General features: G+C 28.0%; 3 protein-coding genes across 3 annotated transcripts in view; 2 read left to right on the forward strand and 1 right to left on the reverse strand.

Moving 5' to 3' along the window:
- Positions 1 to 4,144, forward strand: part of LOC123294600 (LIM/homeobox protein Lhx9-like) — a 46,641-nt gene extending 42,497 nt beyond the window's left edge. Inside the window, exons 3-4 of the mRNA XM_044875681.1 lie at positions 3,032 to 3,270; positions 3,902 to 4,144. Coding sequence (XP_044731616.1) covers positions 3,032 to 3,270; positions 3,902 to 4,144 — 482 coding nt within the window. The remainder of the gene's footprint in view (positions 1 to 3,031; positions 3,271 to 3,901) is intronic.
- Positions 4,145 to 8,115: 3,971 nt separating this feature from the next.
- LOC123294601 (extradiol ring-cleavage dioxygenase-like) lies at positions 8,116 to 9,533 on the reverse strand. Its single transcript, XM_044875683.1, has 2 exons — positions 9,285 to 9,533; positions 8,116 to 9,073 (listed from the first exon to the last, which is right to left on the reverse strand). The coding sequence occupies exons 1-2, from the start codon at positions 9,469 to 9,471 to the stop codon at positions 8,310 to 8,312; spliced, it is 951 nt and encodes a 316-aa protein (XP_044731618.1). The 5' UTR covers positions 9,472 to 9,533; the 3' UTR covers positions 8,116 to 8,309.
- A 3,256-nt stretch (positions 9,534 to 12,789) lies between these two features.
- Positions 12,790 to 14,440, forward strand: LOC123294604 (4,5-DOPA dioxygenase extradiol-like). The gene is made up of 2 exons (XM_044875687.1): positions 12,790 to 12,971; positions 13,516 to 14,440. Exons 1-2 carry the CDS (start codon positions 12,854 to 12,856, stop codon positions 14,274 to 14,276), a joined length of 879 nt encoding a protein of 292 aa, XP_044731622.1. The 5' UTR covers positions 12,790 to 12,853; the 3' UTR covers positions 14,277 to 14,440.
- The last annotated feature ends 496 nt before the right edge of the window (positions 14,441 to 14,936 follow it).

Below are 14,936 nucleotides of genomic sequence, written 5' to 3' on the forward strand. Positions count from 1 at the left end.
TGCAAGTTTTTCATATAAATACGTGCGTAATCAACATTGTATAATCTACAATTTATATTGTTATTGCATAATAATTTTATAATTACTTATATGGAGTGTCCAGAATATTTTTATTGTTAATATGAAATATTTTCTTTTCTTTGAAACTCGCTTTCATTCCCAGACACTCTCAAAGAATGAAATTTTTCTGCTGCCAAATTTAGAAAAATATTATATTATATATTATATATTATAATTTTTTTATATTTTGTAAACTAAGTACGATTACTATGGATTCTAGTTCGGCATTTTTCTGACGATTTTTTCCTTTGTACTGAACTCAGACGACAGAAATCTACCTTGAAATAAATTAAAACCTTATCAAAGTGCATATTATAATTCAATATATATATATATATATATATATATATATATATATATATATATATATAAACCCTATATTACAATAATTTGTAAATCAAGGAATAATCATCCACAATAAATAATGTAGAAATTGTCATGTAAAATCTCTCAAAGATGCTTATAAGAGTTCCTACTTTTATTTGCAAAATTACCGCTTTATAGCCTCTACCTCCCTTGATCTCACTTATCCCCCTTCCATAAAACTTGAAGGCATTGTTTTACACAGCTAAAATATATGCAGTTTTCAATTTTTCAAAGAGTAAAATAGTCATAATTCATTGAATATATCAGAAAAGATGGCCATGATTTGTTTGACATTTATATTTTAAATTTTAACAGAAATTTTTAATGTATGGTTCAAAATGACCATAGATGGAGCAGAAAAATGTCAGATTAAATTAAATTTATAAAATATTATTTTTTTAAATACTTTTATTTAATTTGACATGAGCAAAAATGTATTCGCGCTTAAACAAATTCTAAATATTTTGTTTTAAATTATTAAAATAATAATTTTAATGAAAACTAAATAATAATAATACTGAAATGCATTATCATATTGATTCATTAAACATAATTTTAAATGTTTACATTGTTCGATCCACTTAATATAAAACTACACATAATCTACAATACACAAACAATAATGTATGGTGTTCAGTTATTGTTGTTCATTTTTATTCTTTAGTTAAATAACAATTCATTATTTTTATTATGGGCCATTTCATATTTATTACTTAACTCTGTTATTTTTGCAAACTAACTTGTATGGTCTGCATAAACCCAGAGAGAGTTTCAAAACTTAACAGTGCTAATGTGCTAAGTTCGTTGGTCTTCTTACAACCACCGGTACACTTTGCTTTTCAGCTAGTGATTCATTCAGCTAGTTGAAGGTAAATACATTACATACTGCCTTGACTTTCCATAATTTCCACCTTTTAAAAAAATTTCACCATCCAGATTTCAAATATTCTCTTATTGTCGAGTGAAGATTAAGAGGTATTTTCTACTATAATCGTGAATCATGGCAGTAGATAGGTGTGAAGAAAAGTAATTTTGGTCGAAAAAATTACATAGATGGGAAAGATGCCCTATAATGATCACCCTAAAATAGTTATTAAAATTTTTAGAACTGTTCAATATTCCTAAAAAAGAGTCGTTTTATTCCTAAAAAAGAGTCGGAATAATTTTATCTATTATAATTTTACATACAAAATAGGGATCATTTTAACGTATACAAAGGATATCATTTTACCCGTAACGACAAATTTGAATATCGTCAGAAAAACTCATCTCAAAATTTATTTTACGCCTATCATAATGTATTATAATATTATTATTTACGCCAATTAGCAATCTCGGAAACTGCTCCAACAATTTTCATGAAAATTCGATCTAGCTAGGCTTCATTTTTAGAAAACGTCGCTTTATCCTTGTTTTCAGAAAAAACTTAAACATTTAAATGGCTCTTATATTAGTGATACAAATTGTGCCTTTTTAACTCAAAAAATATCGAGCTATTCTGTAACCTCCTGCGTTATTTAACACCCAAAACCACCGATAATTTCGCCTTCTGCATTAGTAACTATTTCACGTATTCAACGTATCAGACTATATTCTGCCATTAGATTTTTGCAGTTAAAATCACCCGTTCTATTATATTTCGTTTTGTACATATTGTTTTTTTTTCGAATTTGATATTAACATAAATAATTAATCATCAGTAATATTAATTATTGTTTATATTGTAATGTAGTTATTATTATACTGAATTCAAATTAAACATAATTGAAAATATTAAATATTTAAATTATTACAAAAATGTATTATAGTTACTATTATTCCCCAGTTTCATGTAAGATATATTTTTAACATTAAATGGAAATAATTTTATAAAACCACGAAATATGCTCCAAAAATCTAACAGCCTCATTAAACTAAAAATATAAATAATAGATTTAAAATTAATGGTATAATTTCTAAACAATTAATTAATTAAAATTCTTATTTTTAATATAGCACAAGGCTACCTAAATGGCAAAGCACGATTCAAATGCAGATCACGAAAAGGATTATTGCGGATCGAAAATTGGAAACAAAGTAATTATTTAAATTTTAAAATAATTTTAATTTTAACTAAAACCTTTTCGTGTTTGCAATTTGAATTTCTTATTTATCTAATTATATCCTTAAAACATTTACTTTGAATAATTTATAAATTGAAAATAATTTTTTCTAACATAAATAACTGACTAGGGTATTATTTAACTTTTTTATTCTATTTCATAGGCAACTTTCATATCATTTTTGTTATTTTGCCTATATTTAAAATATAAGTTTATTATAATTATTGGTTTTTCAAAAGAACAGCAAGAAAGCTCATTTTATTTGAAAAGAAAATTAGAAAAAATTATGGCTTTGATGAATTTTAAAAATATATATGAATAATTAATAGGTAAGGTTAGTAAGGTTAGAAATTTTCTGCTTCAAGTGTTATAGTCTGTATCAATATTAATAAATTAACATAGATATATAATCATATTTTTAAGAGGTTGAAATCTATTTTCTTAAATTTCTTCAAGATATTAACTAGACAATAAAGTAATAGTATCAAATTTATTTGTTACAGAAATGTTACATCCTGGAGATTTATCATCATCAATGGAATCATTATCATACGATTCATCAGTGGCATCACCTGGATCTGGTAGTGGACATACATCACAGCGTACGAAAAGAATGCGCACATCGTTTAAACACCATCAACTACGTACAATGAAATCATATTTTGCAATAAATCAGAATCCAGATGCCAAAGATTTAAAACAATTAGCACAAAAAACTGGTCTTTCAAAACGAGTGTTACAGGTAAATGTTGTTTATTGATTGTTTAACTTCGATAACTTTTTAATCCAAGCATACATAGTAGGGGAAGGTGTTCTATAATGATCTCCATAAGAAAAAATGAAATTTATAGTCAAACTATTTGAAATATGTATAACATCGAAATATTTTTGGTTTCTTTATTCAAGTGTTGCAATATTGACACACCAATTTCTTTTCATTTGTTCAAATTTTGGGAACTATTCAATATTTCTCAAAAGGAATCGTTTTACTGACCTTGTAAGAATAAGTGGGTAAAATGATCCCATTGCATTTTTACACAACAGTTCACATAAAATGTGAATTATTCTTTTGCATTGCATCAACGATTAGTATGAAAATAAAAATCACTGGTAAAATCATCTAAATCAGCACAAGACCCGCCACATGATGGGGGATCATTTTACCTATTATAGTTTTACACACAAAATAGGGATCATTTTAACGTATATAATAAAAATTAGCTAATAGACTTCTTTTGCAAATTTACCAGAAATTTTTTCCAAAATATCTTGAGCTACACAGTTCTAAATTAATGCAATTGATAATTTCGCAAGCAAGTTCTAGTAACAAGGCGAAGAATACTGTATTTTAAAATTTAAATTATTTGTCATAGGTATGGTTCCAAAATGCAAGAGCAAAATGGAGACGAAATTTAATGCGACAGGAGGGTTCACAAGCACCACCAGGTACACCCGGCCAACAGCAAGTTGGTAATGGCCCTCCATCTGTTGGCTCATCTGGTGCTTTATTAGGCGATTCAAATAGTTTACCACATCCGCCAGGGCTAGACGAATTACATCATCACCATCTTCATGGACAAGGATCACAATCGATTACATTCGGAGATTTATATTAAACAAAATTTTTAGACATCTTTTCTAAGTAAAAAGATTTTCTTAAAAATTTTTAGAATTTTAAATTATTGTGATAAATAAAAAATTATAAAATCTAAATGAATACAACAATAAAAACAGTTTTCTTTTGGTTAAATATGGGAATGGATGGTTTTGACGTAGAAATTTCTATGTTTTGAAAAATAAATATAGTTAATTCAGAAAATGAAATTGTTTATATGTTCATTTTAAACGACCAATTTCTATGAAAGTTTTCGAAAAATATCTTTAAAAATTGTAAACGAATAATTCCATATTAGGCTGTTCTTTTTGAAAAGACATCAAATTATTGTATTTTAATTTTTAATTAAATTGTTACATGTGTAACATGGAATTGTTTTCGGAAAACGATTATGCTTCTATTTTATTTTGCTATGACATCGCGAAGACAAAACTAAAACTTCAAACTAAGAAGTGAAATAATTGAACTGTAAAAATAAACTTCAATTCAATGAAATTTACAACTTATTATGAAGGCAGAAAATTGAAATTCTACCTAATAATTTTGTATTTTTTAAATATGCATAAACTGATGACGTATGATACATAATGGCACAATAATCTATTGCGCAACTTTTTTTCACTATTCGTTGAAATCAATTTTAAATTTTCAAATTATCTTATCTAGAATATCAAATCATAAAAACTAAAATAAGTATTTAAAAAAAAGATAAAATAAAAAGTTGCGTTACAATTGATTAAATTATAAATTATTACCAACGCCTTACGCATTATTAGACACTCACGTGTGTTACACCTAGAGGTGCTATGCTCATGCAAGATTTTAGGACACATAATTATCACATTTGAACAAAATTTGTCTCTAAAAATTAAAATGAAATTATACAAAACACAAAAGCAAATGACATTTTTTCGCCCATTTCATTTTATAGATTAGAAGAAGGCGACTTGAATAGATGCATGTTACCCATTCACATATCCGATATCGAATTGTATAATTTTTAGCGTAACGAATACCTATAATAAAATTTCTATTTCACCACCCCCAAAATTATGGAAATTAATTTTCTAGACAAAATTATGTGTGTGTTGTGTAACTGCCAATGTTTCCTACGTCATCATTCAGGCGGAAAAGAATTATTTTAAAAGAAATATTTTAATTTATGCATTTATGATTATTAATTGAATCGTTTGATTAAAAAATTCATTCCATTCTAAAATCATTTTTTCAAAACTGTCGTCTTATCATATAAAAACTCATTAACTCATTGTTTACTACAAATATCGAACATCGATTGGGTAAATCAAATTGATCTTGATTTAATTGTTTATTTAACATTAATAATTCAACGATTTGAAACAAACTATTCATTTATTCTTTTTAAAACATATTGTTTTTATCACTTTGAAAAAACATAAATAGATATACGATAATTTTGTTCACTTAATTTTAGAAAAATTAGCTGCAGAAAATCGCGTACAAAAAAATATTAATATATTTGTATATATAATTTTAATTAAGTTAATATTTTACAAACTGCTGCATGTTCAATTTAAATTTGTAAATTTTGTAAATTATATTTTTAAATCTCTTTCGGCATAAATGATCTATAGGCTCAGTGAAAAATCGCCTTAAATAAAAAGGATATTCAAATGTGTAATTATAATATCAACATATACCACTTATACATCCATGCTGGCTCCGTCAAGGGGCGAAACACACTTCAAAAGGGTTATATAAATATTATCAAAAATAATAAATGAGAACTCACCAAATTAGCAATGAGTAACATACACTATAAGAGTAACTACGATTAGCTAATTCATACTGATGATGGCTACATAGTAGTGGAAATCCGTATTAATATAATACAAAAATTTATCTAAGAAATTGGGGAAAAAATCGAAATTTAATTCAAAAGGGTTTGTTTGAAAAAAGAAAACCTTATATTTGGAAAATATCTACAAGTTGAAGCTTCGATTCTATAACCATTTCACAACTCGCAGTTCGTTACAACGGACTACAAGAAAGAAGCAATGTACTTAAAATTAATCAATAACTTGGAATCGTTATAGGTTAATTGTATAGATTATATTATTTGAAACCTCAATAATTCGAGCTTCCATTGATAGATCTATCCAAATTCGATTTTTTTTATTGAATGGATACCATATGCTGTAAGAGAAAATTTTTTAAAATAGAAAATTGGCTATACAAAAACATTCAAAGTAAATTATAAATTAGAAAATGTTTCATTTAAGTTTTTAAAACTAAAAAGTGTACCTAGGTACAATTATTAATTATAAAACGTGTATTATTATTTATTTGTAACAAATTGTGCAATTTCAAGAAATGATATGTATTATAGTGTAATAAAAAATAATATTTAAAAAAAATACATTAATTATTAATATTTACATGTGATTTTTATTTCAATCATCTCATTATTACAATATCGTCAACAGCAGGAATAAAATTTCTGATTCAGTTTTTGGTAGATGTAGATAGGCATTACGAGAATAATTCATGTGACATCGTTCTTTAGATTTAATAACACTCAACCCAACATTCAATCTCGTAACCCCAATCTGGGAAGAGGCGTAAAATCCCACAATTTAATAATATCGGAAGGCCTTACAATCAGCAATTAGCAATTGACTTTAATGCCACTTTGAAAAAAACTTTACATAAGAATCAGCAAGAGAAAATTATGAGGATAAGACTATTTATCATTGCTTTTTCATGCCCAAAGAAGGGGGAAAAGAAAGGTTTCGAATGGTTTTAGGAATATTTTGCGTTTGGCCCCCGTATCTATTTTTTTTTTTTTTGGATCACAGAGTCTAGTCCTCAAGTTTGCAGGGTATTGGAAAAGTAAGTGCTCTTCTGAGGCTGATATTTGAAGACCATCATGCAATCTGAACTCAGAATCTTTAGTAGGCTATTGGAGGAGAGGGGAGCATATATTATGATATTTCAGGTTCAGTTTTCGAGCCATGTTTTCTTGCGAATATTAGGTTAGACTCACTGATGGTTTAATAATAATCAAAAAGAATCCGATCGCTTTATTCAGAGAATATATAGGTAAAATTTTTACTGATATAGACTCTGGTTTTATTATTTTTATATAGGCAACCAATAATTGGCAATTAAAATCTCGGAGATCAACCAAGATTAAACATATTGTACCCGACACTACAGGAAGTGTCCGACGTGTATCATCCATAATCCATACATAAATACAAACATATTCTATGGTACCATTCTTCTAAACTACTATTGTGATTTAAAGATGTAGACACTAACAAAATAAGTGTTTACAATAGCAAATGTAGATGGATTCTTTAACTCACATTTCAAAGAAACGAAACAGATGTCTCTAGTATTATGTTCTTATTATTGCTGTAAATATGTCGAAGTCGAATATGTTAGTTTTTTAGTTACATTACATAAATATTTATGTAATGCAACTACTATGTAACTACTATACTATGCATCAAAATAGTCAGGCAAATAACAGACAGAATTCTTATTATTTGAATTCTTATTAGTATAAGTACCCGTGAAATACGTTCCATGTTTTAAGCGTACGGCCTAATTTAACTATTGATCTCTACCTTCCAATGAAATAAAATTTTTAAGAATTTGTTCAAAATTATGTTAGTTTATGATGGCTACTAAGCATAATCTTCTGCTTCGATATTGATCGGTTTTTGGACAAACATATAAGAATATAAACCTACTTATATTCGAAAATGTTAAGATAGATTTCCAAATATTGAACAGCGTATAATTATTGAAATTTTATATAACCAATCAACTAAAAAATAAACTTCGCTAAAGTAAAAATTTAGTACTTATCCCTAAATTAATTCTTTATACCAGAAATTACGAAAATTTTATAAATTAGACTTTATTTACAAAAATATTTCTATTTAACAAAAAAAAAAACTAAAAAATAAATAATTAAAAGAGTGCAAATACTTTAACTAACATATTTCATAAATTACACTTAAATTCGTAATTCGCATTTCTTAATGAAATAACTGCTTTGATAAGCCATCACATTATATAAGCGTGCTATCCTTTCTGCATACCAACGAATATGATATAATCTCTTTAATTTTCATCTAACTTTAAAGAATCAAAATTGGCATTGATTCGAGACACTATTCAACAGCACCGAATCTAAACTGACCCCAAGCCATAGATCCTACTTGATTTGAATACAATCGTTTCGCTGAATCATCACCAGCAGCCCCAGCTGCAATATGAATTGGGAATAAATGATCAAAAGTGGGATGCGCTTTACGTGCATCTCGTCGTTCACAAATATCAATTAAAGCTTGTTTCCTACTTTCACCAGTATACAAGGTTACAGCATCTTTCAAGGCTTCATCAAATGATATAGCATAATCTGTTGGTTTATCACTTCTCAGTCTAAATAAATCACGTAAATTATGTACAGACATTCCAGAACCAATAATCACAATTCCTTCTTCACGTAATGGTGCTAACGCTTGACCCAACGCATAATGTTTTTCAGGATTTTCATTATCATATAACGAGACTTGAACTATTGGACAACGTAATGGATTTGTATTTGGATCAAAAGCAACCTTAAATGGTACCCAAACACCATGATCAATTGAACGTTTCGTTGGTTTAGCTTTGATTCCATTTTTCTCAAATAAATCTAATACTTTGTTAGCAATTTCTGCGGATCCACTATGTTCAAAGGTTTCTTCATACATATATTTTGGAAATCCATAAAAATCGTAAATAAGATCAGAATCCGTACTTGTATTCACTTCTACCTCATCTTTGGACGCTTGCCAATGTGCTGAAAATATAACTATTCCCTTTGGTTTCACTTTTTCAGTAATTTCTTTACCAATATATTGCACTTTTCTGTAGGCTCCACTATCCCCACCTAAAATTACAATTAGCGTTTTATTTTTCACTAGTTTTATCGTTGAAACTCAACAAAAATATTAAATTATATTAACATAATTAGATTCTGTGACGTAATTTAAATCCTTGATCTATTATATTTATTAAAATACTAGCGTTCATAAAATATGAACATTTTTAAATATTATCCAAAAAGATTAATAATTAATTTTAACATAGTAGGTAGTTACCTTCTTCATCTTCATACATAAAAGTAGGTCCTCCATGAGAGAAAAAATAAACAGGTGTTTTCTTTACAGGTGACATTGCTTTATAACTATTGAAAACCATACAATAAAATAAACTTAATAAAACTCCCATAAATACAGCAAAATTATATTTATTTATCAATAAACTTTCAGACAATAAACATCGCATTACATCATTTCTCAATATAAATTATTTTATTATAAGCACTATAAGCTAACCATGTTAATTTTATCAAAATCTGTATGTTGTGCTTGTGATGATGTCATGAACATGATAATTGAAAAAATTTTCAACACAAATATACTTTACCACAACTTTACAACAAAAAAAGTAATATTGATAATTACTATGAAATAAATATGACGTGACCTTCTGAATGTTTTTTCCCCATTTCATGCATATACTTAGAAATTTACTATGTCATGTGTTACGTAGTGTTTTTAGTTTTTTGTTAACTATTATTGCAACCAGTTTTGTTAACAAAAATTAGTAATTAATCTAATATCAATAGGGATGATAATTTTCAAAAATTTATAACAATGTATGGGTCATTACTAATTTTAATGTTGAAAATATTATTTGATATTGTAGGTAGATTAGTTTTTAATAAATAGATATAAAATTAAATTATTTTAAAGTCACGGCAAGGTTATGTGCATTCAACGTTGTAAATGTTGAGTGTTGACGATTCATGTATTTTATTAACATCGTTACATCGAATGTGATTTTGAATTTATTTCGGCAACTCTCATATCATTAATGTAACTTTCTAAGATGCAAGCTATCTTTCGTCTATATCAAAACTGGTCTATGCAATTAATCTGTGAAAAATAATAAAAATGCACACTTTTCCATTTAATTTGCATAAATAGTAGTATGGCCACAAGCTTGGCGAGTAGATGTTTCTAGGCCTTTTTTACGGACCACTAATCATCCCACCCCTTCAACACCTCCAATCTTCTACCATGATTAATTTGAACAATGTGATTCAGCTAAAGTGAAACTGCAGGTTTAAATAACGGATTCATGAGAATCCATGAAGAATAAATGAGTCAGATATATCTCGCGACCTAAAAGCTATCATTTGTTTAGCAGGCCTGTAGCCTTTCCATTTCTTGTCCATAGACTTTTCCGTCCAATCAATTAGGGTGGAGGTGGTTTATTTCCTTGCAAAACTCAGATGTTTGTTACTCTCGATTGTGCAACGTTCCGGTACGAACATATTTTACCTATTTTGTTCTTGCTAAATTCTTAAATGATTCTGCGAGCTCAAAAACTCAAGGAAAACTTATTTCGATGAAACAAATAGGTTTTATGAGCGAAAGTATGTTCAGTGCAAAATTGGCTATAGATTTCCTTCTTGCCGCACTTCCTTTAGCTCCCGGCTGACCTCTTTCTAGCTTTAAATCGTAGTATTCTTCATTTCCGTCGCTTTCTGCAGGAGAAAAAATATTTTAGATTGCTTCTGAAGTTTTCGTTGCCCGCTTCCTTTTATCACTTTCAAGGATGATAGTCGAGAAGTCCAGTAAAATTTTTAAAGGCATTTATGATTGTAATCATCATAGTTTCTGTAATGCCTACGGTCCAATGCAAACGATTAGCACTTGCCATCCACCATACTACTGCTTCAATTTGAATTTATGGCCTGATGGCCTAAGTGTGCGGACAACATAAGACCAGAAGTGTAATACCCCAACTTCTTAGCATCGCTTAGGCGTCATATAGCTCCATAAGACCATATAGAAAATTGTTACAAATATGGTCGGGTATAAGAGCAATATTTCAGTTTCACCGACCTATATGTAGATATAAGTTTTAGCTCTTTAACTATAAATTCTACTTTACATATATTTGATTTTTCAAAAAATATTACGTTGATAATATGAGGTACAAATTCCACATCATTTCGTAGAAAAAAAACTCATAGAAATTACATTTAATAATAAAACAATAGAAATTTGATTATCTCTTTGCAATAGATTTTGTTTATAATTATCTTAAACAGTTAAACACTACAAACTTCTAGATTTTTAAATTCGAAAAAATCAGTTTATTTTTATTGTGACAATAGTTACTTTGTTGTTACTATAAGTATAGTATAAGATTATTGCTTTATAATCATTATTTAATAATATATTTAATAAATATATATTATGAATGTATAAATTTATTATTACTATATTAAAATAGGATTACTATATTATTAAATATGTTAATAATTTCCTGATTTATATTTTGATTTTGGACGAAAATCATTGGCGGCTCTAGGGGGATGTGAGTGGTGCTTCGCAGCCACCGCCATACTGAGTGTAATCATAAGTAAGCATCCAAAGCTAAACGAATAATAGTCCAATTTTTTAAGTATTTACGACTTATGGTTTTTTAATTTTCCTTATATGTAGAATAATTATTCTGCCAGTATAAGTAAATTGTGCAACAAATAAATTTTCGCACTCAATTGGCAATTAGCTATTTGTCACTGAACGGAAAATCGTGCAGAGAGAATTAATTCCCAAATTAATTCCGAATAATTATTTGTGCTATATATTTATTTTAATATTTAATATTAGGTAAATAATATTGCCTAAAATAATCTCAATAAAGTGTTAGACGCGTTTCTTTATAGCTATAAAGATGACGACTTCCGACCTCGAAAAAATTATTGTTATCTTCCATGATATTTTATAGAAATTAAGAGAAATAATATAATAATTGTATATTATTGCGGGTGTATTGTTAAAATATTTTAACAATATATAAGTATATACTGATTAAAACAAATGAAAACAAACAATTATTTACTGAGTTATCGTTGAAATACCATGTATAGACAGTTTTGATGATGCAATCGTTTGTTTTTTGACGTCACGTTAGTAAAGAAAAATATCCACTCTTAGATAGCCACACATTCATAACTGATATTCTCATATAATACATAATATAAAATTTGAACCTAATTTGCACCCTCGTGGGTAAACAGTGATGTTTACAAAAAATGTTTCAAACAAAAGTTGTATATTTTTATAAGAAACATTTAAACTTTTGTTCTATCTCTAACGGTTTGCAAGATGGATCCTATGGATCCAAGACCCAATTGACCCATGTTGCTCATTTACGAACTCGACCTCATCTGTCATCTATTCTCGTCCATTTTCAAATTTTAACAACAGGGCAAAGGCCTATTAAATAATCGTAAAAATAATATACCTATGAAGCTTACAATTTTACCAATAATTTAATACATTATAAGACGGAATTTCACCATACAATCTCACACAACCCTAAAAATTCGTTACAACCGTCTATGACAGAAATATGTTTTAGAGATTTTATTGAAAACATATATGTTATTAAAAAAATTATTATTTAATAAGTATATGAAATTATCATAGACAAAATAATTTTTTTAATTTGTTTATAATCGAGACAAATTTATTCATTCGTTAAACGTGATAAACGTAGGATAGTAAATCTTATCAGGTGATCTTAAAATTGGCAATAAACTGGTTCTGATATATTTAAAAACGAAGCATAAAATAGAAATACAATAATGATAGCAAACATATTTATTGTTTTAGTTCTTATTTGTTATAGTAAAACGGAAGAAAGTTCAAAAACACCAGTTTTTTTTATTTCTCATGGAGGCCCAAATTTTATGTACATGAAAGGTAGGAAAGAAGTCATTCGCTAATTCAAATTATTGTTCATATTGTTCGCTTCCCTTAGCCTGGCTTTTCCACCTTTTGTTTATAATTAATTTCAGTTTTATTTTTTTGGTACGGAACCCTAATTTTTTGATTATAAAATACAGCCCTTGTGAAAGGTACATAATCATGCTACCTGCATGATAATGTATCTTTCTATTGGAGAAAGAATTTTTAATAATGATGAAATAATTTGAAAATCGGTCTAGTAGTTTTTAAGTGTATCCATTACAAACAAAAAATGGCCAACGTCCTGCTCACTGTGTAAAACGAAGCGCTTTCCGCCTCTGCCGGAGAGAAAAATAGTATACACACCACGGGAGCAAGTAAAGAATAGTTTCAGATCTCATGTTTGTCATCCTCGACCAGTTTCTTTAATACAAATCAGAGGTTCTCAAACTATAGATAAACAATAAAAACACCTTATTAATTGTTTTATCTAAGAATTAAGAGTAAATAAATATTTATGAGAAAATCTAATTAATAAAGTTCACACTTTTTTTTTTAGATTTTGGTGGATATAAAGCCGTTGAAAAAATTGGAAATGAAATAAAGAATTTCCCTAATTTAAAAGGAATTATTGTAATATCAGCACATTGGCAAAGTAATCTCGATGAAATTTACGTTAATACTGCCGAACATACCGAACTGCTTTATGATTTTCCATCTCCAGAAATTTGGCCAGCTTATATGTTTGAAGAACAGTATGCAAATGTCGGATCCAAAGAAATATCATCAAAAATTATGCAATCATTAAAAGATGCAAATATAAAAACTGTACCAAAATCACGAGGTTTAGATCATGGCGCTTGGGTACCATTTAAAATTGCTTTTCCGTCCGATAAAGTTTCTTTAAGTGTGCCAATTGTACAAATATCATTATACACAAACGAAGATCCAAACTTACATTTTAATGTAGGACGAGCTTTATCGCCATTGCGTAATGAAGGGATAGTAATAATTGGTTCAGGAATGTCTGTTCATAATGTAAATGAACATGATTTGGCAGATAATGAAATTGCAAAATATGTAGTTCCATTTGACAATGCTATTGTGGATGCTATGACAAAAAACAAAGGAGAAGCAAGACGAATTGCTTTAAATGAATTAGTGGAACGTTCAGATATTCGTAATGCACATCCAACATTTGAACACTTCTTCCCACTTTTCGTTGCGGCTGGAGCTACTTATGACGATACATGTGAATTGCTATTCACAAGTTACGTCGCCAGTTTTGCATGGGGTCAATTTCGTTGTTCAGTTGACTAAGAATATTATTAGTGAATAATTTTGAAATTATAGGAATTAAAATATAAATTTCAAATTAACCAGAAGATTTAATACCTAAGAGTAAATTAATTATATCGCTTCACTAATACAGCTATTCAAGTCCTTAGCACCCCAGGAATGTGATATTTAGGCAAAAAAATAAATCAATCAAATCTCACTTTATATGTTGATTGTTTAAAATTAAATAAACTTTTAAATTCAATAAATATTTTTTTTTTTTATTAATTTAGATAAATTAATCAAATTAATAATACAATCAAGAATAATAGATTGATTAATAATTATTTAGGTAAGGAAATCAAGTTTTGTCTATGGATAGTTAAAAAATTATTAAATTATTTTATTCAATAATAAACCGTAAGCAGCTCCGCCCTTTTAGATCCGGAACTGACCGTATGTTCAAAGTATTCCATTTTCTCGTTCCAACCTAAGAAGGAATTTAGGAGTATGGACTAAAATTTCCATAGTTTTCACGTGCCAAACATACCAAAAATCTTTTCCCACTTTACGGGACAGATTTTGTCGGTTCTGCCATAGTCAAATGGTTCTTTGTGTGACATCAAGTTGACAATTTCATTAATTTTTCATTAATGAAAATATATTGTAGCAAACCTGGTGTTGGAAAATGAAGGGCATAAG

This window comes from Chrysoperla carnea, chromosome 3 (genome assembly GCF_905475395.1).
Source record: "Chrysoperla carnea chromosome 3, inChrCarn1.1, whole genome shotgun sequence".
Classification (NCBI taxonomy): Eukaryota; Metazoa; Arthropoda; class Insecta; order Neuroptera; family Chrysopidae; genus Chrysoperla; species Chrysoperla carnea.